Below are 27,771 nucleotides of genomic sequence, written 5' to 3' on the forward strand. Positions count from 1 at the left end.
TACATAATTTTTTAATGGTTTTCCAAAATCTGTCATATGTAATAAATTTTCCTAAAATTTCCAAAATACTCTAATAAATTTCAATAATTATTTAATGCATTTTAATTAAACTTTCAAATACTTTATATCTTTTAATTTCAAATATGTTAGTTTACGAAAATGTAGTTTTATGGAAATTTTTGAAAATTTTATTACATTTTTGTAACTATGGGGATTTATCAAATTATTTAAATTGTTATTAAATATATTTTTTATTTGGCAGTTTACTAACAAAAATACACTAATTTATCTTTTATTTTTCAATATAAATTAATGAATAATTTCATTTTCTAACATTATAATATTTTGTTCCCCCATTTGTATTTGGTTATTAATTATAATAATAACAATAACTAAAATTTTGTCATGTTAAATATCTAAATTAGTTAATTTTGTCATGTGAAATATTTTGTTATTTAAATAATTAAATAGTATTTAAAATATTTAAAAAAAAATTATTTGAATTTTATTTATTTTAATGTTATTATGTAATATTAAACCTTTTGTTATATTATTTATCTATTTTTAATATTTTTTATTTGAGATTTTTAGGTATTGAAATATTTAAATAATGTTTTAGTTTTTAATGTTAAATTGTTATTATTTGAATAATGTTTAAATTGAATAGTTCATAAAATTATAACTTATATTGTTACTACATAATTTCATGATGAATTTTGTAAAAATATAGAATTATCAATAATATGAATATTATTTAAATAGTTCTGAATTTTTTAATTGAAACTTTCTTTAGATAGATATAGATAAACAGTGAGGGAGATGATAAATCGGAATTAGAGATAGTTTAGGAGAGAATCTCTACTAAATTAGAGATAATTTATGAGATAAATAGGAGTTAGAGATAATTTAGGAGATAAATAGGAATTAGAGACAATTTAAGGGGAAGTGGTGCCACTTAGCTAAACATTAGAAACACAAATCCCTCTTTCTTTATGGTTATTAGAAATAGTTAAGCATATGTGATTTCCTTATTGGTTTAATGGATAATTATGTGGAACTAAGAAAGTAAAAAATTCAAAAAAACATAAAACTAGAAAGGGGGGTTTGAAGCAATGAGAAGGCTCTTGACATGGCAGGACCAATTTATATATATAGATTGTACACAAATAGGGAATCAGGGGTTTACATGTGATCCGCCTAGCCATACCACAAATAGGTTGCAGTTCCATGGTTTGGATCCAAAGTCTCTGTATTTGGAGTGGTGTAAAATGATCAGAGAGAGATCTACTTCCTCCGTTTTCTTTTCACATATAACCCCCTAATTCATCTTATTCCTTCTATGACCCCCCTAAAGTTTATTTGTCAAATTACACATACCAAGTGAATAATATATTAGGAAAAGAATGCTAATAGTCAACTTTAACCAACTAGAAATCCATTAGCTTGGATGTGCGAATTAATTGCTAAAAGATTATTCTTTTAAGAAACTATTCATATCTCAAATATATCAAGAGTAAAATATAGATCATACAACTAAATGGTATAAAACACACCTATGGTGAAACAATAAGGACATATGGGTATAGATAAGTAGAGAGAGGACATACAACACAAATGCAATACTCTTTAGAATACAACAACCGAAGTTGAATATCTTTAATATCTATATATTAGTAAAGATGACTATAGGGATGGATTATGCAGTAGTGGTTGCTCATCAACTTGTGTTTTGAAACTGTTCTCCATACTTTTGCATCCTGTTGAAGTTGAACTTGTATCCCAAAGGCCTATTGGTTTATCTATGATGCATTCCACCCCATGAATGTTTCGTTCAACATGAGAATATCCTTCGAACCTCCTTAATCCCTCGAGCTCCAATGCAACTTCTTTCATTGTTGGCCTTTCCTTTCCATTTAAGCTCAAGCATCTTTTTGCAATGTTGGCAACCTTTTGGAGTTCATACTCTCTACCATCTTTTAAGACTTGAGCATCAAGAATTTCAAAAAGATGGTTCTCCATTATTGCAGAAATAAAATAAGTCACAATGTTTCTCCCTTCTAATGGTCTAGTAAAAGATATTGGCTTCTCCCCTGTTAGGAGCTCCACAAGAACAACCCCAAAGCTATAAACATCACTTTTGTCCGTGAGTTGACTTGACTGAAAATATTCAGGATCCAAATATCCAAAGGTCCCTTGTACCATAGTGGTTAAGTGAGTCTTATCAATTGCAATTGATCTTGAAGTCCCAAAATCAGACACCTTAGCCCTACCTTTGTCATCTAAGAGGATGTTTGAAGATTTTATGTCTCTGTGGTAAATTGGTATTGAAGTTGCTGAATGTAAGTAAGCAATTGCTCCTGAAACTTCCATGGCAATTCTTAAGCGATTGTCCCATGTTAATAAGAAATCCTCATTTTGATAATGAATATTGTAGAAAAGAGTTCCACCAATGATGAATTCATAAACTAATAGAGGAATTTCTGTCTCTAAACAACAACCCAACAATTTAACCACATTCCTATGGTTGATTTGAGAAAGTATGACAACCTCATTAATGAATTGTTCAAGTTGACCTTCATCCTCCATCTTGGATTTCTTGATTGCCACAATTCTTCCATCTGATAGCATACCTTTATAAACTGTACCTTGTCCCCCTTGACCAAGAATTCGATTTTCATTATATTGATTAGTTGCCTTTGCTAATTCATCTGCTGTAAAAGCTTTTATTTTCTCGACATTGCCTTCTTTTGATGAAATTTGTTGTTCTAATAGCAAACCACCATTTTTTTTATAAAAATTTTCTTTTCGTTTCTTTATTTGTCTTTTCTTCAAAACATGGTACAACCAATAACTGGATAGAAGTAACACCATACCTAAACATACACCTGCATGATCCATGGAAGATAATTGGTTAAGAGTAACATAATAAATAAGAGGAAACCAACAAATAGAAGATTTTAATGCAGCAAATCCCATGTGTTAACTTTGTTCAAAAGTCTTTGATCAGGCACGCGTCATGTATGTGTGCAGATATAGAGTGGTGAGCTAAGAATCTTGTTTATTAATGCTTAAGTGGTTTTATAATTTATAAAGGTAATATCAAGAGGCAACTTTTTCTTGAAGACCCTTGCTACATAAAGCCTAAAAAGCAAATTTCATTTATAAATGCTTATATTACAATTAGATCATTAAAAAGAAATAGTAAGAAAAGTGCTGATACAACATCATAGATTAGAGTAGTCCTGCTAAGAAAAAGAGGTAATCAAGAGAATTGGGAGAAAACAACTTAAAAATCCTTTGTAAATGGTGCAAAAGTCATAAGATTCCAAAAGGAAGGCATCTACCTCCAACAAAAAGCATTTTAACAAGTGCAACACCCTCATTACACATCAACTATTTAGATAGGGATATTATTCACTAGATCAATCATAGAATATTTGTTGTTTATATTTCTATTGCATGTGGGTAGTTTATACTTGCTTCTTGTTTCATAAGAAAGGCATGTAAAAACAATTAATTATATTCTCTACATCCTAACACTCTTTCACATTTAAAATAATAACAGAAAAGTATAGTGTTATCTACCTAGGGCATTTTTTGTTTTACTGACTAAATTTGTTTCCTACCTTTTTGTTGAATGAGATGAAATAAACTCAAAATGACTTTATTTAGCAGTTTTTGGAAGGAGGAAGGATTAACTGAATGTGATGGTTGTTCAATGAGCTATTGATGATAATTTTCCACGCCAATAATAAAATGCATGAGTCCTGCACCTCTCACAGTGGGGCCTATGAATTTATTTATTAGCATGGAATATTATCATTGGTTCCACAGCCAACAACGCAGCCATCGCAATTCAACTAACCTGAGTTACTTTGGAAGGGTGCCTATGTTATTCACATTCACTTATTGAGAAGGTCATTTACTTCACACCCCATAGTTACAATGTGATAGAGAGAATTAGGTCCTCGTAAATGAGGTTTATATCAACTATAAGCCATTGAATCTTGCTTCCACTATGGTTAGAAAATGCGTTTGCATTACTATTTGGCAGAAATGGTTAGGCCATCCTAGCCATCATATGGCATCTTTTGTGCTTTCTAAGAAATAGCTACTAGTTTCAAATAATTTCTCTATTTGTAGTTCAAGCCCTCTTGGCATGAGTCATAGCTTTCCATTCTCTTTTACTTGTCCACTTGGGATATTGTACTTCAATGTTTAGGGACCCTCTTCTTTATGTCACCTTTGAAGGTTAGAGATATTACATTCTTTTTGTGGATATTTTTACTAAGGTTCAGTTTGGAAGGAGTACAAATACAAATATGTACAGTACAAATATATACAAAATAATTCAAAATACAAGGTTTTGCACTGCACATATTTGTAATTGTACTCTTTCCAAACTGACCCTAGGAGTACAAATGCAAATGTATAGAGTGCAAAACCTTATATTTTTATTATTTTTTATGTATTTGCATTGTACAAATATATATAGTACAAATCTATACAAAATAATACAAAATATAAGGTTTTGCGCTCTACATATTTGCATTTGTACTCTTTCCAAATCGAGCCCAAGTTCATTTGGATTTTTCCCAATGAAAAGCAAATCTTAAATGCTTAATCTATTTATTCAATTTAAAAAATCAAGTTGAAAAATTGTTAAACTAATGGTAGTACAAAGCGTCAACCTTTACTTGGGCCCTTTCATTCAACTAGTATATTACTCATTGTAAATCCTATCTTCATACTAACCAACAAAATGGCTTTGCTGAATGAATTGAAACATTGTTGAGATAGGTTTGGCAATGATGGCTAGAGCATCTATTCTGCAAAACTGCTTGTATGATGCCTTTGAATCTGTTGTTTTTACCCTCAATTGCTTGCCTAGCTAAACCTATTCTCAACATGAAACCTTCATGGCAACAACTTTTGAGTCACCAGTAGACTATTCTTTTCTTTGTGGGTTTGGTTGTGCATGTTATCTGCACTTATGACCCTGAATCACTCTCATCTTGAGTATTTTTTGTTCTACAAAATGTGTTCATATAGTTTTATTACTTGAAAAGCCATTTCCAAGGAATCAAGCAAACGACAACGCTAAATAAAATATAAAATGGACCATCTTTTGTAGTGTTAAAGTTATATGCATCAACCTTGAAATTGGAAATTTCAAGTGGATGAGAGAATAGCTCAAATATTACTGTGCCTTGATGCATTTGAAAAGAAAGAAAAAATATATGAGGAATAGAGGGGTAAAGAAGTCCCACTAACCCACAAGACCACAAACATAAACCAACATCAATAAAATGATTCAATCATTCAAGTGAAGTACGAAACCTCAAGATAGAATTTCTTTTCCTTCCCGACTACTTCCTGTACAATAGAATAGATGCCCAAACAATGCAAAAAATGGTGGCTTTTCATTTTTATAGGCAAAATGAAGCTACAGATTAAAAAATGGTGGCTTCCTGTAATCTCCACCATTAAAAAATGGTGGCTTCTTGTACTTTTTATAAAAGTACTTTTATATTTGTAAAAGTACTTTTATAAATTATTTTTGTATAGGTACTTTCGTAAAAGTACTTTGTGTAAATAATTTTTGTAAAAGTGCTTTTATGCTTTCATAAAAGTTTTTCAAAAAGTACTTTTATAAAAGTGCTTTTGTGTAAAACTATTTTCATAAAAGTATTTTTATAAAAGTGCTTTTGTGTAAAACTATTTTCATAAAAGTACTTTTATAAAAATGCTTTCATAAGTCTTTTTCATAAAATTGCTTTTGTGAAATTGCTTTTGTATAAAATTGCATGTGAACTCGAAAGTTAATAAAATCTATTTTATTTTACCTTTAATCTCAAAATGAAATGTGGCATAGTGGTTTGGAAGTTTAATGAGATGTTGCCACTATAGGAGGCATGAGTTTGAATCACTACAACTTTTTGTTTTTGAGATTTGGCAAGTATAGTTGACTTTGACCCAACCCATCTTGACCCTAATGGGTACTCTCGACCCAACCCACCCTAACCCTTTTCTACTGGCCCTAATGGGTCACTCGACCCATATTGAACCACCAATAGATTGGGTGGGTTCCAAGGTGGGTGGGTCAAATGGGTTAGGGTCAAGATTATCAGCCCTAGTCTCACCATCCACTCCCAACCCATTATAGCACAATGTTTTCCTCTCTCTTTCTTACCTCCCTTACTAGTATATGTTCCTCTCTTGCTCAAGTAAACCCAACCAAATCCAATCTTTTTGAAACACCACCACCTAATCTTATATTATTCTTGTTTTCTCTATTTTTCTTAGGATATTAGTGGTATTAATGTGGTGTTTGATCCTTCTCCCTTTTTCTGTGAATGGGCTCCATCTAAAAATGGTTTTTATTTTATTTTCAATTTATCTATAACGACAGATACATTTCTTTTCTAATGCAGATAATTTGAATAGACTTGTAGAAATTGGACACATTTTTTTTAATGTTTTGTCTACTATTCTCTTTTCCAAATTAGGTTTCATTTTAAAAATCACATCAGCTAAATAGGTTCAGCTTGGTATATTTGTTTTAGGGGTTCGTGCTTGATTTTACTAAACTATCAACTAATTAAATCCAAGCAATGCCTGGGATTTTGTAGAAATTTGGTTAGGTTCTGATTTTAGGACAGGGGTGATCACTTTTTACTCCAATCGGGATTAGGCTCTGATTTCAGGAATGTGGTATTCAGGGACCATTGAAAATTTATCAAATTCCCTACCCAAGTTGCACCCCTATTTGGGTTTTGTACTTTGACATCACGTTGAATCTTGGCTAAGGTCTATTTTAGGTTTGGTTTTGGTTTGGCCTTTAACTTAATTCAATCAATTAATTTTAAATCCCTACTATATTAGAGAAAGCCTAAGGCTCAGTTTGGAAGGAGTATAAATGTAAATTTGTAGAGTGCAAATACATACAAAATAATAAAAAAAATAAGGTTTTACACTCTACAAATTTGCATTTGTACTCCTTCCAAACTGAGAATAAAGGATAAGAGAGTCAAAGAAATTTAATAGAAAATTAGGATAATAGTGAAGGGAAAATGTTACAAGCATTGACTATTGGGGGGGACGAATATATATGTATATATATATATATAGAGAGAGAGAGAGAGTAATAATGGATTTTATTAAAAACAACTATGACATGAAAAGTAATAATGAATTTTATTAGAAACAATTAATGCTTGAGAGGGCTTTATTTGAGTAATGATGGATTTTATTAAGGGATAATTAAAACCTGAGATGGTATTAATTTGGGTAAAAGATTTAAACATACCCTAAGTTTTCCTAAATTAACTTAAACATAACAATGTGTTTTTTAAATAGGCTTAAATAAATATACTTGGGAATATAAAAAAGGGCATTTTTACTCTTCATCATACCTTAAATTTTCAAAAAAAAAAAAAACCAAAACAAACCCACATATTATTTATCGCATTGTCTCTCATTTCTCATACATAGAGTTTATAAGACTATGGCTAGGTGAAGGAAACATGTAGAGTTTATGAATTGTACCTGTAGAGAACACTGATGTGGGCCCCACAGCTATGGTCCCACTATGTTCGTAGGGTAGAATGTGTTACAATCATCCTAGGGTTAGCAGGTGGTCAAACTATTATTTCAGTTGTTATTTATTTCAGCTTTATTTTGTTCTATTTGTTATGTAAATACTAAGGGAAGATCTGTCCTTTCCATGTAATTAGCATAACCTATAAATACTAAATAGAAGTGGTGGCAGCAAAACATTAAGATTTTGTCCCTCCTTTCAACCCTTGTGTTCTACTACTCTCTCTTCTCTTCCTCCTCTCTTCTCTATACTTTTTCTTCTATTTTTGAACCTGAAATCTATTAGGGTTCAAGGCTGATAGCAGTCTTGAATGTCTACTTGGTATCAGAGCAAGGTTAGGGTTTCTCATGTGAGTCTATTCCAGCCGACCACATGAGAACCATCTAAGCATGGAAGTTGAGAAAGTAGAGTTCGTTGACTGATCCTTGGATATCGCCAGAGGGTTTAGCAACTGTTGAAGACTTGCCACGGTTGCAAAGTATTGGTGATCAAGAAGAATTAGAGAAGGCTAGGGTTCAGGTAACCTTGGAAGGCAACGAACAACATTCTCTTGTAAGTTATTTTATTTTCTAAGAGAAGTACTATCAGAGAAGATAGGTTGGACCTATCCAGAAAGGGTGGCTGAATCATTCTAGGGTTTTCTTCTCTTTATTCTCTAGGGTTTTGTCTTAACCCTGCGGCAAACCCTATTGTTGGGCCAAACTGCCTTAGGGTTCTTTTCTTCTACTCTAGGGCTTGATATTGATCTTGCTGCAAACCCTAATAATCTTGCGGTAAACCCTAATGCTGGGCCGAGCCTTGTGATCTACCTGTGAAGCTCTTCTTAAGTTTTCTCCTCAGCATTGATCAGTTTTAGGGTTTCATATTAACCCTACCACAAGTCTAATCTGTACGGTACTGCCAAGAATGTGCGGTTGAGGATTTTTTTTAAGGACTGATTAAAATACTGATTCAGCATCCTCGTCTGGCACAAGAGGCACATTCTTAGAGACCTTAGCTGTAGTTCGGGCTGCCCTTATACAGGTGGAAAAGGAACTTGGGAACTCAGCTCAGCCACCGCAGTCACCATTAGCCCCTGCCACATCTGCTTTCGCACATTCAGGTACTCGAGCCTCAGCCTACCATGCCTCAGCTCGAGGTATTACTGAACCCTATTGGGTAATAGATTCAGGTGTATCTGACCATATGACTAGCTTGCCTTCATTGTTTACCACTTATCATTTATCTTCTGGTAGGGATAAAGTATCTATTGCTGATGGCTCTCTTGTCCCCATTTCTAGAAAGGGTGACGTCAAGCTATCGGATACCATCTCCTTGTCTTCTGTCTTACAAGAACTGCTCAGTAACTTTCTTCCCTGACCGGTGTGTTTTTCAGGACCTGGAGACGAAGAGGGTGATTGGGAATGGTCGTGAGACGAATGAGACCTATCTGCTCGGGGAGAGTTCTCGTCGGGAAGAGTCAGTGGATGAGAAGTCACTTGTTTCCCAGAGTGTGAGTTCGGTTATGCTTTGGCATAACTGATTGGGTCATTTGTCTTTTCGGTCCTTAAAGAGTTTGTTTCCTTCTTTGTTTGAGTCTGTTGATTTGTCCCAGTTGCAATGTGAAAGCTGTGAGTTTGCTAAACATTGTAGAAACTCTTATCCATTGAGTAATAAAAGGAGTAATCGTCCTTTTGATCTTGTGCATACGGATGTTTGGGGGCCATATCACATCCCTTCTATGGGTGGGTACAGATATTTTTTGTTATTTGTTGATGACCATACCCGGTTTTCTTGGGTTTATCTTATGCGTTCACGAGATGAGGTTCCCGCCCTGACCCAAAACTTTCACCAAATGATCCTAACCTAGTTTGATGCCAAGATCAAAGTTCTTAGATCTGATAGTGCAAAGGAATACTTTGCTAAGTCATTGGTATCTTACCTTCTTAATCATGGGGTTATCCACCAGAGCACTTGCCCTCATACACCTCATCTTGGAGGTGGCTAGAAGTATTATGTTTACCTCCAATGTCCCTATTCGCTTCTGGGGTGATTCTATCCTCACGGCGGTATATCTTATTAATCGGGTTCCTTCCCGGGTTCTTGATATGTCATCTCCTTTTTCCCTTCTATACCTAGATGAGGAGTTGTTCATTGTTCCCCTTAAAACATTTGGTTGTACCTGTTTTGTTCAGCTTCTCGGACCCCATCACTCCAAGTTCGAACCAAACGCCTCCAAATGCAATTTTCTTGGTTATGCGCAAAATCAAAAGGGTTATTGCTGCTATTATCCTGTCTCAAGGAAAAGATTTGTCTCCATGGATGTCACTTTCTTTGAGGAGACACCCTATTATTCTCGGGTTTCTCCTCAGGGGGAGAGCAGTGCGAGTCGAGATTTGGGTCACTTTCTTCAGGGGGAGCGCAGAGAGGGTAGGGTTCATACTTTTGGGGTTGTTCCCTTACCTATTCCATTGAGTGATGAGGGCTACCATAGTGACGGTGGTCAGAGGGACAAGGAGTTGAGGGTCTATCACAGGCGATGCAGGCAGGTTGATCCTGGTCATCAGTAGTCCAGGCCAACTCCAATCTCTTCTACGGCTCTAAGTCTAGGTATTATAGTCCCATGGCCCACAGAGACTTCTTCCATTGTTGCCACTTCACCTCCTGCAGATGACCTTGACCTTCCCATTGTCGTCCGTAAGGGGAAACGGCATTGTACCACATCTACAGCCCACTGTATTTCCCAGTTTTTATCCTATGATCGCTTATCTCCCACCTACAGGTCCTATCTTACTTCCGTTGTCAATGTCCCTATTCCAAGAACAGTGCAAGAAGACCTATCCGTCCCGAAGTGGAAAGATGCAATGCAGGCTGAAATGGATGCCCTGTTAAAAAATAACACCTGGGAGCTAGTTGATCTGCCCAAAGGAAAGAAACCAGTTGGTTGCAGATGTGTATTTACTGTGAAGCACAATGCGGATGGCTCCATTGAGAGGTATAAAGCTCGGCTAGTTGCAAAAGGGTTCACCCAGACTTATGGTATAAATTACTTGGAGACCTTTGCCCCGGTAGCCAAGATGAACACCATTCGAGTTCTATTATCTCGTGCAGCAAGCCACATTTGGCCTTTGTACAAAATGGACGTTAAAAATGCTTTTCTGAATGGAGACCTACAGGAAAAGGCTTACATATGGTGCCTCCTGGATTCTATGATACAGAGACAGGTAAGAAGGTCTGCCGACTCAATAAGGCATTGTATGGTTTGAAACAGTCACCTAGAGCTTGGTTCGATAGATTCAGACTAGCCCTTGGGAAGTTCGGTTATGTACAGGCCCAGTTAGATCATACCCTATTCATCAAGAGGGTGGAGTCTTCTCTGACACTACTTGCAGTATATGTTGATGATATTGTGGTGACAGGAAATGATAGCCATGAGATTGAGTCCCTCAAACAGATCCTTCATCAAGAGTTTGAGGTGAAAGATCTTGGTGCACTTCGGTATTTTTTGGATATTGAGGTTGCTAGATATAAACAAGAGATATTTGTCTCTCAGAGGAAATATGTCCTAGATTTGTTGGCGGAAACTGGAAAGTTAGGAGTCAAGCTGCGGATTCACCCATTCAATAGAACCACAGGATTAGTGCAGAGAGTGGGGAGCCTCTTGAAGACAAGGTTATGTTCCAGCAATTAGTGGGAAAGGTTCTGCTCACTCGTCCAGATATCGGTTATGCATTTAGTGTTGTTAGCTAGTACATGCTTTATCCTAGGACCACACATCTTCTTGCAGTAGAAAGAATATTAGCATACTTGAAAAGATGCCCGGGTAGAGGTATACTGTTCAAGAACAATAATCACATGAAAGTGGAGGTCTACCTCTGGATATTGTGCCATTGTGGGAGGTAACCTTGTCTCTTGGAGGAGTAAAAAACAAAGTGTTGTCTCCCAATCCAATGCTGAAACTGAATATAGGTCAATGGCTAACGGAGTGGCTGAAATCCTATGGCTGAGATCACTACTTGAGGAGTTGGGTATTGAGTATAAGAAGCCCTTGATGTTGTATTGTGATAATCAAGCGGCTATTAATATAGCACACAACCCGGTGCAGCATGACAGAACTAAACATATTGAAGTTGATCAACATTTGTACTCGAGAGGGTCTCATCACAATAAGTGTGTCTCCCGTACATCACATCCAACATGCAGCTCGCAGATATCCTCACCAAAACTGTACCAAGGTAGAAGTTAGAGGCGGACCTATCCAAGTTGGGAATGATAACCATTTATTCCCAACTTGAGGGGGATTGTAGAGAACAATGATGTGGGCCCTACAGCTATGGTCCCACTGTGTTCGTAGAGTAGAATGTTTTCTAGTCATCCTAGGGTTAGCTGGTGGTCAATCTGTTATTTCAGTTGTTATTTATTTCAGCTTTATTTTGTTCTATTTGTTAAGTAAATACTAAGGGCATATCTGTCCTTTCCATGTAATTAACATAACCTATAAATACTAAATAGAAGTGGTGACGGCAGAACATTAAGATTCTATCCCTCCTTTCAACCCTTGTGTTCTACTGCTCTCTCTTCTCTTCCTCCTCTCTTCTCTATACTTTTTCTTCTATTTTTGAACCTGAAATCTATTAGGGTTCAAGGCTGATAGCAGTCTTGAATGTCTACTTGGTATCAAAGCAAGGTTAGGGTTTCTCATGTGAGTCTAGTCCAGCCGACCACATGAGAACCATCTAGGGCTGGAAGTTGAGAAAGTAGAGTTCGTTGACTGATCCTTGGAGATCGCCAGAGGGTTTAGCAACTGTTGAAGACTTGCCACGGTTGGAGAGTGTTGGTGAACAGGAAGAATCAGAGAAGGCTATGGTTCAGGTAACCTTAGAAGGCAGCGAACAACATTCTCTTGTAAGTTATTTTATTTTCTAAGAGAAGTACTATCAGAGAAGATAGGTTGGACCTATCTAGAAAGGGTGACCGAATCATTCTAGGGTTTTCTTCTCTCTGTTCTCTAGGGTTTTGTCTTAACCCTACGGCAAACCCAACTATTGGGCTGAACTGCCTTAGGGTTCTTTTCTTCTACTCTAGGGCTTGATATTGATCTTGCTGCAAACCCTAATAATCTTGCGACAAACCCTAATGCTGGGCCGAGCCTTGTGATCTACCTGTGAAGCTCTTCTTAAGTTTTCACCTCAGCACTGATCAATTTTAGGGTTTCATATTAACCCTACCACAACTCTAATATGTACGGTACTGCCTAAAATGTGCGGTTGAGGATTTTTTTAAGGACTGATTGAAACCCTAATTCTGCTTCAGCATATCAGATTATTCTCCAAGTTGTTTTCAGATTTTTTTGTGGTTTCAAACTCTTTTTAAGGGGTGAAAACTGTACGGAATGTTGCTGTTGTGTTTGCTAATTGGTTTCAGATCAGACTTATACCTGTTTCATGCACATATACCGTGAATACTGATTTTTGGTTGTGATTGATAGTCCCAGTGCTGTTCTTTGACTGTAGTAACCCTAATTTTGAGACTACTGGTTCTTGACCGAAATGGAGTCTAAAAATCAGACCAAAGGCGGTTTTGGGGATTGCAGTTATATGGTATGTGAGCATTGTAAGAAACTCAAACACACAAAAGAAACATGTTGGAAACTGCATCCTCATTTGGTCTCGACAAAGTTGAGAAGCAAGATGGGTAATGCTCATGTGGCCGTGAATACTGATTCAGCATCCTTGTCTGGCACAAGAGGCACATTCTTAGATACCTTAGCTGCAGTTCGGGCTGCCCTTATATAGGTGGAAAAGGAAGTTGGGAACTCAACTCAGCCACCGCAGTCACCATTAGCCCCTGCCACATCTGCTTTCGCACATTCAGGTACTCGAGCCTCAGCCTATCATGCCTCAGCTCCAGGTACTACTGAACCCTGTTGGGTAATAGATTCAAGTGCATCCAATCATATGACTAGCTTGCCTTCATTGTTTACCACTTATCATTTATCTTCTGGTAGGGATAAAGTATCTATTGCTGATGGCTCTCTTGTCCCCATTTCTAGAAAGGGTGACGTCAAGCTATCGGATACCATCTCCTTGTCTTCTGTCTTACATCAACTTCTCAATAACTTTCTTCCCTGACCGGTGTGTTTTTCAGGACCTGGAGACGAAGATGGTGATTGGGATTGGTCGTGAGACGAATGATATCTATTTACTTGGGGAGAGTTCTCGTCGGGAAGAGTCAGTGGATAAGAAGTCACTTGTTTCCTAGAGTGTGAGTTCGGTTATGCTTTGGCATAACTGATTGGGTCATTTGTCTTTTCGGTCCTTAAAGAGTTTGTTTCCTACTTTGTTTAAGTTTGTTGAGTTGTCCCAGTTGCAATGTGAAAGTTGTGAGTTTGCTAAACATTGTAGAGACTCTTATTCATTGAGTAATAAAAGGAGTAATCGTCCTTTTGATCTTGTGCATACGAATGTTTGGGGGACATATCACATCCCTTCTATGGGTGGGTACAGATATTTTTTGTTATTTGTTGATGACCATACCCGGTTTTCTTGGGTTTATCTTATGCGTTCACGAGATGAGGTTCCCGCCCTGACCCAAAACTTTCACCAAATGATCCTAACCCAGTTTGATGCCAAGATCAAAGTTCTTAGATCTGATAATGCAAAGGAGTACTTTGCTAAGCCATTGGCATCTTACCTTCTTAATCATGGGGTTATCCACCAGAGCACTTGCCCTCATACACCTCATCAGAATGGGGTTGTAGAAAGGAAGAATAGGCACATCTTGGAGGTGGCTAGAAGTATTATGTTTACCTCCAATGTCCCTATTCGATTCTGGGGTGATGCTATCCTCACGGTGGTATATCTTATTAATTGGGTTCCTTCCCGGGTTCTTGATATGTCATCTCCTTTTTCCCTTTTATACCTAGATGAGGAGTTGTTCACTGTTCCCCTTAAAACATTTGGTTGTACTTGTTTTGTTCAGCATCTCGGACCCCATCACTCCAAATTCAAACCAAAAACCTTCAAATGCAATTTTCTTGGTTATGCGCAAAATCAAAAGGGCTATTGCTGCTATGATCCTGTCGCAGGGAAAAGATTTGTCTCCATGGATGTCACTTTCTTTGAGGAGACACCCTATTATTCTCGGGTTTCTCCTCAGGGGGAGAGCAGTGCGAGTCGGGATTTGGGTCACTTTCTTCAGGGGGAGCGCAGTAAGGGTAGGGTTCATACTTTTGGGGTTGTTCCCTTACCTATTCCATTGGGTGATGAGGGCTACCATAATGAGGGTGGTCAAAGGGACAAGGAGTTGAGGGTCTATCACAGGTGATGCAGGCAGGTTGATCCTGGTCATCAGTAGTCCAGGCCAACTCCAATCTCTTCTGCGGCTCTAAGTCTATGTATTATAGTCCCATGGCCCATAGAGACTTCTTCCATTGTTGCCACTTCACCTCCTGCAGATGACCTTGACCTTCCCATTGTCGTTCGTAAGGGGAAACAGCATTGTACCACATCTACAGCCCACTGTATTTCCCAGTTTTTATCCTATGATCGCTTATCTCCCACCTACAGGTCCTATCTTACTTCCGTTGCCAATGTCCCTATTCCAAGAACAGTGCAAAAAGCCCTATCTGTCCCAAAGTGGAAAGATGCAATGCAGGCTGAAATGGATGCCCTGTTAAAAAATAACACCTGGGAGCTAGTTGATCTGCCCAAAGGAAAGAAACCAGTTGGTTGCAGATGGGTATTTACTGTGAAGCACAATGCGGACGGCTCGATTGAGAGGTATAAAGCTCGGCTAGTTGCAAAAGGGTTCACCTAGACTTATGGTATAAATTACTTGGAGACATTTTCCCCGGTAGCCAAGATGACCACCATTCGAGTTCTATTATCTCTTGCAACAAGCCACACTTGGCCTTTGTACAAAATGGACGTTAAAAATTCTTTTCTGAATGGAGACCTACAGGAAGAGGTTTACATACGGTGCCTCCTGGATTCTATGATACAGAGACAGGTAAGAAGGTCTGCCGACTCAATAAGGCATTGTATGGTTTGAAACAGTCACCTAGAGCTTGGTTCGATAGATTCAGACTAGCCCTTGGGAAGTTCGGTTATGTACAGGCCCAATCAGATCAAACCCTATTCATCAAGAGGGTGGAGTCTTCTCTGACACTACTTGCAGTATACGTTGATGATATTGTGGTGACAGGAAATGATAGCCATGAGATTGAGTCCCTCAAACAGCTCCTTCATCAAGAGTTTGAGGTGAAAGATCTTGGTGCACTTCGGTATTTTTTGGGTATTGAGGTTGCTAGATCTAAACAAGGGATATTTGTCTCTCAAAGGAAATATGTCCTAGATTTGTTGGCGGAAACTGGAAAGTTAGGAGTCAAGCCTGTAGATACACCCATTGAACAGAACCACAGGATTAGTGCAGAGAGTGGGGAGCCTCTTGAAGACAAGGTTATGTTCCAGCGATTAGTGGGAAAGCTTCTATATCTCTGCCTCACTCGGCCAGATATCAGTTATGCATTTAGTGTTGTCAGCCAGTACATGCATTCTCCTAAGACCACACATCTTCTTGTAGCAGAAAGAATATTGACATACTTGAAGAGATGCTTGGGTAGAGGTATACTGTTCAAGAACAATAATCACATGAAGGTGGAGGTCTATACAGATGCCGAATGGGCTGGGAGTGTTGATGACAGAAGGTCTACCTCTGAATATTGTGCCCTTGTGGGAGGTAACCTTGTCTCTTGGAGGAATATAAAACAGAGTGTTGTCTCCCGATCCAGTGCTGAAGCTGAATACAGGTCAATGGCTAACGGAGTGGCTGAAATCCTATGGCTGAGATCACTACTTGAGGAGTTGGGTATTGAGTATGAGAAGCCTCTGATGCTGCATTGTGATAATCAAGCGGCTATTAATATAGCACACAACCTGGTGCAACATGACAGAATTAAACATATTTAAGTTGATCGACATTTTGTACTCGAGAGGGTCTCATCACAAGAAGTGTGTCTCCCGTACATCACATCCAACATGCAGCTCACAGATATCCTCACCAAAGCTGTACCAAGGAAGAAGTTAGAGGCGGATCTATCAAAGTTGGGAATGATAAACATTTATTCCCAACTTGAGGGGGATTGTAGAGAACACTGATGTGGGCCCCATACCTATGGTCCCACTGTGTTCATAGGGTAGAATGTGTTCTAGTCGTCCTAGGGTTAGCTGGTGGTCAATCTGTTATTTCAGTTGTTATTTATTTCAGCTTTATTTTGTTTTATTTGTTATGTAAATACTAAGGGCAGATCTGTCCTTTCCATGTAATTAGCATAACCTATAAATACTAAATAGAAGTGGTGGCGGCAGAACATTAAGATTCTGTCCATCCTTTCAACCCTTGTGTTCTACTGCTCTCTCTTCTCTTCCTCCTCTCTTCTCTATACTTTTTCTTCTATTTTCGAACCTGAAATCTATTAGGGTTCAAGGATAATAGCAGTCTTGAACGTCTACTATACCACTGTACAATTAATAATAGGAGATTAACAAATGAAATTGAAGGTATTCTAGTGTGGCACTGTGTCCATGTATTGGATTCTTGATGATTTCCTCTTCTCTCTCTCTCTCTCTCTCTCTCTCTCTCTCTCTTTCTCCCGCTATTTCTCTCACCTTCTCTTCTTCTCCTTTTTCCTTTTCCCTCCTTTAGCTTCTCTTTTGTTTACAACCTACAACCCACAACCATCACTGAACTTCATTTTTATTGATACCCTCAAACGCTGGTCCCCTATTTTAATCCACCTCCCCCTTTCTACTAGCTTATCTATCCGCTAGCTTATTTTAATCTAAATTTATCCGCCTTTTATTCCCCTGTTACACCATGGATCAATCATTGACAACCAGCCACTTAGATTCAGCTTGAGCATGTTAGATCCTGTTTGGTTTGTAGGAATAGGAATTTGAATGGACTATTCCGAGTACAACTACTTGATTGGACAGAATTGGAATCTCATTCCCATTCCTACTAGAGGAATGCTGATGAAAAATTATTTTATAGTGAATAAGGAATGGAACCAGGAAACCATTGAATGACAAATGTTAGTACAAAGTGGGGCACGCTTTGGATTCCTCGACCTTCACGCTACTGTTAGAAGAGAAGGGCAATCAATAAATGGTAGGAGCTTCATAGTGGGATCTTACTGTAAAATTATTCAAAATTGTTATTGGTTATGGAAGCTGAAAGTGAAAGCTTGAAATTGGTGATGAATATGCAATACATTCTCCCTCTCAACTACTAATAAATGGTAGGAGCTTCATAAGCTGAAGCTTCTTCACATTATACAATACTGCTATCAAAGTTTTAGATCTGAGAGCAGAGACTATGGTGGAGGCTGTTGTCAGATTTTGTCTCAATAAGGTTGATTCTCTCCTCAGAGAACAAGTGAAGCAACCCAAAGGAGTGAAAGAAGATATTAGAGAACTCAGGAATGAATTAGACAGTATACGTGCCTTTCTAAAGGAAGCCGATTCAAGGCAAGAGAGTGACAAAGGAGTGTAAGCCTGGATGGAACAAGTGTGTGACGTAGCTTTTGACATTGAAGACATTCTTGATGAATTTGTGCTTGAAGTAAAATAATCTACGAAAATTCAGGATATATTTAAATAATTTATGAAAACTCAGGGCATGTTTAAGTCTTTACCCTTTTAAATTTTGAAAAATTAAAGGTCTTGTAAGCTCTGTGGTGAGAGGATCCCTCAGCTCTCCTCTTTCCTCTTTGTATCATAGATATATAAAGGTTAGCGTTTGGTTAATTCATATAAAGCACATAAGCATATCACTTGTTCACTGATTATAGATGTGTGTTTGGTTTTTTTCTCATTGTTTGGAAAGGTTTTCTAGGTTTTCTATGTACAATCTGTGTTCAAAGAACAAAAGCCCTATTTGTGAAAGAAAAAGAAGAAGATAGCTGGTTGTCGATCTAAGGGAACCAACATTAAGAGGCAATCTCTGCTAATTTGGGGCCCATTTGGCACGTCATTTTGGGAAGATCTTCTGGTAGCTCTCACATGCAAAAATGCATTGAGTTTTTGCATGAAGATCTGAGCAGCCCGAAGCACGTTTGGCAGACGTGCATCTTTTCAGCCAAAATTAAAATGCGAAAGACGCGAGAAGCTTCATTTGGAGCTTCCCGAAATCAGTTCAAAATTGGTTTCTCGCATCTTTTCGACATCCCGTCTTTTGGCGGCTAGATCTTTCTAATGCCAATTGGAAATAGACCGAAAATCAGTCTTCCTGACTTATAAACAACTAAAAGACTGCATGGAAAGACATGCCAAACAGACCCTTGGTCTTCAAGCTTCTTAAACTAACATTGCTAGACGGGATTGGAGGGTCCACACTTGTTGTGGACCAAGTGGTTCATAGGACTCGTGGCAACGGTATTGGAGGTGGTACTTGATAGGGGTGATTGTGGGTTGGTCCAGGCCAGGCTTTGCACATATGGTAAGAGATATAGCCTAGGCCTGGGCCCATAAAGGGATATAGCCTAGGCCCAGGCCCAGGCTAGGCTGGGCTGGAGCAAGGCCGAAACTTGACATCAAAGTTTGCAGGCATGATCCAGGCCCAGGCTCGGGCTGGGCTGAAATGACGTAGGTTGTCAATGGAATCAAACTTAGATACCTGATTCGATTCCAAATCCAATAATCTTAGATTTGGATGTTGGAAGCTAGTAATAATTGGATGGATGTAGATTTACTCCATTCAAAATCTGACATGATAATCAGATGCACATGAAGACGTATGCGTATGGTAGTTGAGATTGGACACATAATGGAATTGACAACCGAATTTGGAGAACTGGTGCATCCGCTATTCCCGAGTTGAAAGACAATATTTGTTAACTATGTGAAGATTTTAAATCAAGTATTAAGCTATTACCTGTGGAGATGCAACCAATCCCATTTCGTCTTCCGTCGCCCACTGTACCAGATGGGCAAGAGCAATTGTAACTCCCAGCCGTATTTTTGCAAATCAGAGATGGTAAGCAGTCATTCATGGTTGGATCCGAACATTCATTGATATCTGAAACTCGTTTATAACAAAAATCTTGTGTTGGATTCAACAATAACAATCAAAATTGTAGAAATAGTCATGGTAAAGAGGTAGTTGAGTTGACTTCAATATATTACATACCTTGACATCCGTCTTGAAGATAAGGGTTGCCTTGGTAGCCTTCCAAACATTCGCAGAGATATCCAAGACCGTTGTGAGAGTCATGACATCCGCTGTTGTTGCCACACGCGTAAGTGGTGGTGTTTCTCATTGTAATGTTTTTGCACGAGTCGTTCTCTATTGCCCAGTCTAATATTGTTGGAACCATGCCTCTGTTTCTTGTGTAGAAATCAAAGCCAGAGAGGTGGTCTATGGAAAAGTTGTACCACTTGTAGTCGGCCACGAAAGAGTATGCGCAGGGACTGAAACTTCTATAAAACTGGTATACGCCAGTCAGAATCCCATCAAAATACTTTAGCCCCTTAGTAGTGATGGTGGTCTGGCAGTAACCCATCCGTGGATAAGTCCCATTGAGCATCCCGTTTTTATCTTTACAACGACTGTAGCATCCGTTTCCGGAATCAACGCCGGCAAGAATTCCACAACCGATGCCCGTTAATATGTTGCCGGTATCGGAAAGAGCAAAGGGCGTACCCCTCATATCCACACTGATCAAAGACGTGTTAAGGGCCTTATGGCTAACAACAAACGAATCGTCGTAACAACGATAATTCATGAAGGAATAGACCCGCAACTGACCTTGTAACGATATTTCTTCAACTTCCACTAGTTTATCAATTCTGTGGCCATACCATTCAACTCCTTCTCTGTCTGTGTCTTCCCAAATGGAAATATTTTGCAAAAACAATTTGGGAGGGGTGAAGGTGTGGTTGCAGAGTAGTTGAAAACCTTCTCTATAACAGCTTGGATCCGTCCCCAATCCGAATGGGTAGGGAACGGTGATGTTGCCACATTTGTCTGGGCAGTCGGGCTTTGCCATGATTGGTGATGAGGTCGCAGTTGCCATGAAGAATGACAGCAAGAACAGGAGTAGGAGCTGATGAAATATAGATAAATAGTGGGAGAGAGGATAAACCGGAATTAGAGATAGTTTAGGAGAGAATCTCTCTACTAAATTAGAGATAATTTATGAGATAAATAGGAATTAGAAACAATTTAGGGGGAAGTGGTGCCACTTAGCTAAACATTAGAAAAACAAATCCCTCTTTCTTTATAGTTATTAGAAATAGTTAAGCATATGTGATTTCCTTATTGGTTTAATGGATAATTATATAGAACTAAAAAAATAAAAAATTCAAAAAAAACATAAAACTAGAAAGGGGGGTTTGAAGCAATGATAGGGCTCTTGACATGGCAAGACCATTTTATATATATAGATTGTACACATGAATGGGGAATCAGGGGTTTACATGTGGTCCGGTGGCCACACTACAAATAGGTTGCAGTTCCATGGTTTGGATCCAAAGTCTCTGTATTTGGAGTGGTGCAAAATGATCAGAAAGAGATCTACTTCCTCCGTTTTCTTTTCACATATATCCCCCTAATTCATCTTATTCCTTCTATGACCCCCTAAAGTTTATTTGTCAAATTACACATACCAAGTGAATAATTTATTAGGAAAAGAATGCTAATAGTCAACTTTAACCAACTAGAAATCCATTAGCTTGGATGTGCGAATTAATTGCTAAAAGATTATTCTTTTAAGAAATTATTCATATCTCAAATATATCAAGAGTAAAATATGGATCATACAACTAAATGGTATAAAATACACCTATGGTGAAACAATAAGGACATATGGGTATTGATAAGTAGAGAGAGGACATACAACACAAATGCAATACGCTTTGGAATACAACAACTAAAGTTGAATATCTTTAATATCTATATCTTAGTAAAGATGACTACAGGGATGGACTATGCAGTAGTGGTTGCTCATCAACTTGTGTTTTGAAACTGTTCTCCATACTTTTGCATCCTGTTGAAGTTGAACCTGTATCCCAAAGGCCTATTGGTTTATCTATGATGCATTCCACCTCATGAATGTTTCGTTCAACATGAGAATATCCTTCGGACCTTCTCAATCCCTCGAGCTCCAATGCAACTTCTTTCATTGTTGGCCTTTCCTTTCCATTTAAACTTAAGCATCTTTTTGCAATGTTGGCAACCGCTTGGAGTTCATACTCTCTACCATCTTTTAAGACTTGACCATCAAGAATTTCAAAAAGATGGTTCTCCATTATTGCAGAAATAAAATAAGTCACAATGTTTCTCCCTTCTAATGGTCTAGTAAAAGAAATTGGCTTCTCCCCTGTTAGGAGCTCCACAAGAACAACCCCAAAGCTATAAACATCACTTTTATCCGTGAGTTGACTTGATTGAAAATATTCAGGATCCAAATATCCAAATGTCCCTTGTACCACAGTGGTTAAGTGAGTCTTATCAATTGCAATTGATCTTGAAGTCCCAAAATCAGAAACCTTAGCCCTACCTTTGTCATCTAAGAGAATGTTTGAAGATTTTATGTCTCTGTGGTAAATTGGTATTGATGTTGCTGAATGTAAGTAAGCAATTGCTCCTGCAACTTCTGTGGCAATTCTTAAGCGATCGTCCCATGTTAATAAGAAATCCTCATTTTGATAATGAATGTTGTAGAAAAGAGTTCCACCAGAGATGAATTCATAAACTAATAGAGGAATTTCTGTCTCTAAACAACAACCCAACAATTTAACCACATTCCTATGGTTGATTTGAGAAAGTATGACAACCTCATTGATGAATTGTTCAAGTTGACTTTCATCCTCTATCTTGGATTTTTTGATTGCCACAATTCTACCATCTGATAGCATACCTTTATAAACTGTACCTTGTCCCCCTTGACCAAGAATTCGATTTTGATTATATTGGTCAGTTGCCTTTGCTAATTCATCTGCTGTAAAAACTTTTATTTTCTCAACATTGCCTTCTTTCGATGAAATTTGTTGTTCCAATAGAAAACCACCATTTCTTTTATAGAAATTTTCTTTTTGTTTCTTTATTTGTCTTTTCTTCAAAACATGGTACAACCAATAACTGGATAGAAGTAGCACCATACCTAAACATACACCTGCATGATCCATGGAAGATAATTGGTTAAGAATAACATAATAAATAAGAGGAAACCAATAAATAGAAGATTTTAATGCAGAAAATCCCATGTGTTAACTTTGTTTAAAAGTCTTTAATCACGCATGCGTCATGCCCTCTTGGCATGAGTCATAGCTTTCCATTCTCTTTTATTTGTCCACTTGGGATATTGTACTTCAATGTTTAGGGACCCTCTTCTTTATGTCACTATTGAAGGTTAGAGATATTACATTTTTTTTGTGGATTTTTTTACTAAGGTTCAGTTTGGAAGGAGTACAAATACAAATATGTACAGTACAAATATATACAAAATAATTCAAAATACAAGGTTTTGCACTGTACATATTTGTGTTTGTACTCCTTCCAAACTGAGCCTAGGAGTACAAATGCAAATGCATAGAGTGCAAAACCTTACATTTTTATTATTTTTTATGTATTTGCATTGTACAAATATATATAGTACAAATCTATACAAAATAATACAAAATAGGTTTTGCACTCTACATATTTGCATTTGTACTCTTTCCAAATTCAGCCCAAGTTCATTTGGATTTTTCCCAATGAAAAGCAAATCTTAAATGCTTATTCTATTTATTCAATTTAAAAAATCAAGTTGAAAATTTGTTAAAATAATGGTGGTACAAAGCGTCAACCTTTGCTTGGGCCCTTTCATTCAACTAGTATATTAATCATTGTAAATCCTATCTTCATACTAACCAACAAAATGGCTTTGCTGAATGAATTGAAACATTGTTGAGATAGGTTTGGCAATGATGGCTAGAGCATCTATTCTGCAAAACTGCTTGTATGATGCCTTTGAGTCTATTGTTTTTACCCTCAATTGCTTGCCTAGCTAAACCTATTCTCAACATGAAACCTTCATGGCAACAACTCTTGAGTCACCACTAGACTATTCTTTTCTTTGTGGGTTTGGTTGTGCATGTTATTTGCACTTATGACCCTGAATCACTCTTATCTTGAGTATTCTTTGTTCTACAAAATGTATTCATATAATTTTATTACTTGGAAAGCCATTTCCAAGGAATCAAGCAAACCGCAAGCTAAATAAAATATAAAATGGACCATTTTTTGTAGTGTTAAAGTTACATGCATCAACCTTGAAATTGGAAATTTCAAGTGGATGAGAGAATAGATCAAATATTACTGTGCCTAGATGCACATATGATAAGGGATATAGCCTACGCCTGGGCCCATAGAGGGATATAGCCTAGGCCCAGGCCCAGGCTAGGCTGGGCTGGAGCTGGGTTTGAAATATTAGAGTCCGAAGGCCGAAACTTGACATCAAAGTTTGCAGGCATGATCCAGGCCCAGGCTCGGGATGGGCTGAAATGACGTAGGTTGTCAATGGAATCAAACTTAGATACCTGATCCGATTCCAAATCCAATAATCTTAGGTTTGGATGTCGGAAGTTAGGTCCTAGTAATAATTGGATGGATGCAAATGATAATCGGATGCACATGAAAACGTATGGTAGTTGAGATTGGACACATAATGGAATTGACAGCCGAATTTGGAGAACTGGTGCATCCGCTATTCCCGAGTTGAAAGACAATATTTCTTAACTATGTGAAGATTTTAAATCAAGTATTAAGCTATTACCTGTGGAGACTTGAATCACCCGAAGTTTTGTCTGTGAAGGTGGTGGAGGAGGAATAGGGATGCAACCAATCCCATTTCGTCTTCCGTCGCCCACTGTACCAGATGGGCAAGAGCAACTGTAACTCCCAGCCGTATTTTTGCAAATCCCAGATGGAGATGGTAAGCAGTCATTCATGGTTGGACCCGAACATTCATTGATATCTGAAACGCATTTATAACAAAAATCTTGGGTTGGATTCAACAATAACAATCAAAATTGTAGAAATAGTCATGGTAAAGAGGTAGTTGACTTCAATATATTACATACCTTGACATCCGTCTTGAAGATAAGGGTTGCCTTGGTAGCCTTCCAAACATTTGCAGAGATATCCAAGACCGTTGTGAGAGTCATGACATCCGCTGTTCTTGCCACACGCGTAAGTGGTTGTGTTTCTCATTGTAATGTTTTTGCACGAATCGTTCTCTATTGCCCAGTCTAATATTGTTGGAACCATGCCTCTGTTTTTTGTGTAGAAACCAAAGTCAGAGAGGTGGTCTATGGAAAAGTTGTACCACTTGTAGTCGGCCACGAAAGAGTATGCGCAGCGACTGAAATTTTTATAAAACTGGTATTCGTCATTCAGAATCCCAGTAAAATACTTTAGCCCCTTAGTGATGGTGGTCTGGCAGTGACCCATCCCTGGATAAGTCCCATTGAGCGTCCTGTTTTTATCTTCACAATAACTGTAGCATCCGTATCGAAACCGAAAGCCTCGATACCACACGGTACTGCCATTTGCGGAAGCAACGTCGGCTTGGATATCACAACCGATGGCCGTTAATATGTTGCCGGTATCGGAAAGAGCAAAGGGCGTATCCGTCATATCCATATAGATCAAAGACGTGTTAGGGCTAACAACAACTAACGAATCGTTGTGACAACGGTAATTCATGAAGGAATAGACGCGCAACTGGCCTTGTAATGATATTTCTTCAACTTCCACTACTTTATCAGTTGAGTAATACCGTTCAACTCCTTCTGTGTCTTCAAAAATGCCAGCATTTGGCAAAACCAATTTGGGAGGGGTGAAGGTGTGGTTGCAGAGTAGTTGAAAACCTTCTCTATAACAGCTTGGATCCGTCCCCAATCCGAATGGGTAGGGAACGGGGATGTTGCCACATTTGTCTGGGCAGTCGGGCTTTGGCATGATTGGTGATGAGGTCGCAGTTGCCATGAAGAGACTCAATAATAACAGCAAGAACAGGAGTAGGAGCTGATGAAACAGCAGCATAACCCCAGCTACAGCCATTATGGTTAAGTTTCTATACTTCACCGAGGGATGTACCTTTGCCCCTCCTTCACTCGTTTATTCGTATTTGTAGCCTCTCTTTTTTTCCTTGTTTGGAGTGACGTTAAAAAAAAAAAAAAGGAAAAAGTTTGCATGACTTTGTTGTCTATTATTTATAAAAGTACCAGCAGGACCATGGGACCATTGGATTTATTAAAGCTTAAATACATACAAAATAATGCAAAATATAAAGTTTTCACTCTGCATATTTGCATTTGTATTCCTTCCAAACTCAGCTTAAGTAAAAGTTAAAATTAATTAATAGAACCATGTAAGAATAGATAATTGTTTTATATTTTTTATTTTTTAAATAATTAATAATTATTGATATACTAATTTTAGTAATTTTTTTTTACCACACAAGAATAATAATTAGTTTCAGCTATAATTGTTCATCAAACTAATGAAACCATTTACAATATTATGTGAAAATATTAAATTATTATTAGTTTCAATATTATGTTATAATTATTTTCCTACTTTTGAGATTTTTTAATTTTATTACATAATTTCTTTATTTCAACTATTCAAAATCTAGTTATGTTAAATGTTTTGTTATTTAAAATATTTAGTTATTTAAATACTTAAATAATAGAAACTATTTAAAATTTAAAATATTAATTATTTATTGAATTTAATTATCCATAAAATCATAATTTATACTATTATTACATAATTTCATATTAATTTTATAATATATTAAATTATTATTAATTTCAATATTATGTTATAACTATTTTTCTACTTTGAAGAATTTTTTTTAAATTTATTACGTAATTCTGTTATTTTAACTATTTAAAATCTAGTTATGATAAATATTTAAATAATCTATAAAATATTTAATTTTTTGTTATTTGAATATTATTTATCTAAAGCTATTACATATTATAAATATTTGAAAAACATTTAAATTGATAACCTAGAAAAATATAATTCAAATTGTTAGTACATAATTTCGTGATATATTTTGTAAAAATATAAAATTAATTTTTGTGTTTTTAATTAATATTTTAATTTTATTCTATAATTTTGTTAGAATACTTAAATAATTCTAATATTTTTTAATCCAAACTTTATTTAGATAGATATAGATAAAAAGTAGGGGAGAGAATAATTAGGAATTAGTGATAATTTTGGAGAATGTGGGGGAGTTAGTTTAGGACAAATTTTAGGAGAAAAGATTATTTAGGTTTTTGGAAAGTGCATTTCATTGGTTGTTTAATCTAATCAAGATAAGGAATGATTATTGTTTTATATTTTTAAAATAAAAGAAAATAAAAGAATATAAAAAATGATAAAAATAGTTAAATAACTTTTCTCAAAGGAGAGATATACTGACAGGGATGGACCAGTTTTAATATATATATATATATATATAGATAGAGAGATATATAGATAGATAGATAGATTGATAGATAAATAGATAGATAGATAGATAGATAGATATTCACTATGTTTAAAAAAAAAACAAAAGAGCAAAAATCAGTATTTAGTATTTACACTCTCGAAGGGATGGTAAAGGATAGGGTTTAAACCAACCAAACAGAATCGAATATGCCTGACCCAAACCAAAATCTGAATGGACGAAAATAGAAATGAGAAGCTAAATCCAATCTTGTTGTCTCAGAATTAGTAAATTTATACCAATTAAGAATATATGTGCAAATACTTCGACCCTACAATTTTATTGTATCAAATTTGCTTCAACCCATAACCACCCACCGGGACCTAATGGGATAGGATTAATGTGAAACTAGTCACAATCTATTTGATGCGTGAGCCTTGTTAAGCAAAATTAAAGTTAGAAAAACCTTATGACATTTCTAAATGAGCCAAGTAAATTCAATCCAACTTAAATATTATATTTGTGAGATATGTTTAGTTGATCTAACCACTTTGAAACAGAAACCCTAGTGAGAGTGTCTAATCTTGTATAAGATGCCAATGAGTCAAGTTAAATAGTAAATTGGACTTGATTCACCCCTGCATTGTTAGGTTAGGGTTAGGCCTATTAGGGTGTAGGTTCATATTAGAGTTTTGATTATTTA

General features: G+C 36.9%; 1 protein-coding gene and 1 pseudogene across 1 annotated transcript; both read right to left on the minus strand.

Moving 5' to 3' along the window:
* Nucleotides 1-1,683: 1,683 nt before the first annotated feature.
* LOC148872157 (wall-associated receptor kinase 5-like) lies at nucleotides 1,684-21,244 on the minus strand. The gene is made up of 4 exons (XM_088970090.1): nucleotides 21,241-21,244; nucleotides 19,769-20,758; nucleotides 19,514-19,657; nucleotides 1,684-2,885 (listed from the first exon to the last, which is right to left on the minus strand). The coding sequence occupies exons 1-4, from the start codon at nucleotides 21,242-21,244 to the stop codon at nucleotides 1,684-1,686; spliced, it is 2,340 nt and encodes a 779-aa protein (XP_088826216.1).
* A 308-nt stretch (nucleotides 21,245-21,552) lies between these two features.
* On the minus strand, nucleotides 21,553-25,684 carry LOC148872158 (wall-associated receptor kinase 5 pseudogene; annotated as a pseudogene).
* Nucleotides 25,685-27,771: the final 2,087 nt, after the last annotated feature.

The sequence above is a fragment of the Nelumbo lutea genome, chromosome 2 (genome assembly GCF_056320005.1).
Source record: "Nelumbo lutea isolate HS-2025 chromosome 2, American lotus-T2T, whole genome shotgun sequence".
NCBI classification, from domain to species: domain Eukaryota; kingdom Viridiplantae; phylum Streptophyta; class Magnoliopsida; order Proteales; family Nelumbonaceae; genus Nelumbo; species Nelumbo lutea.

What these genes read in the sequence shown, in the direction of transcription:
- LOC148872157 (XM_088970090.1), bottom strand. An exon ending in TCTTCAAGACGGATGTCAAG is followed by an intron (nt 19,658 to 19,768) that starts GTATGTAATATA and finishes AACGAGTTTCAG; the next exon opens with ATATCAATGAATGTTCGGAT. An exon ending in GATTGGTTGCATCTCCACAG is followed by an intron (nt 2,886 to 19,513) that starts GTAATAGCTTAA and finishes TGGATCATGCAG; the next exon opens with GTGTATGTTTAGGTATGGTG.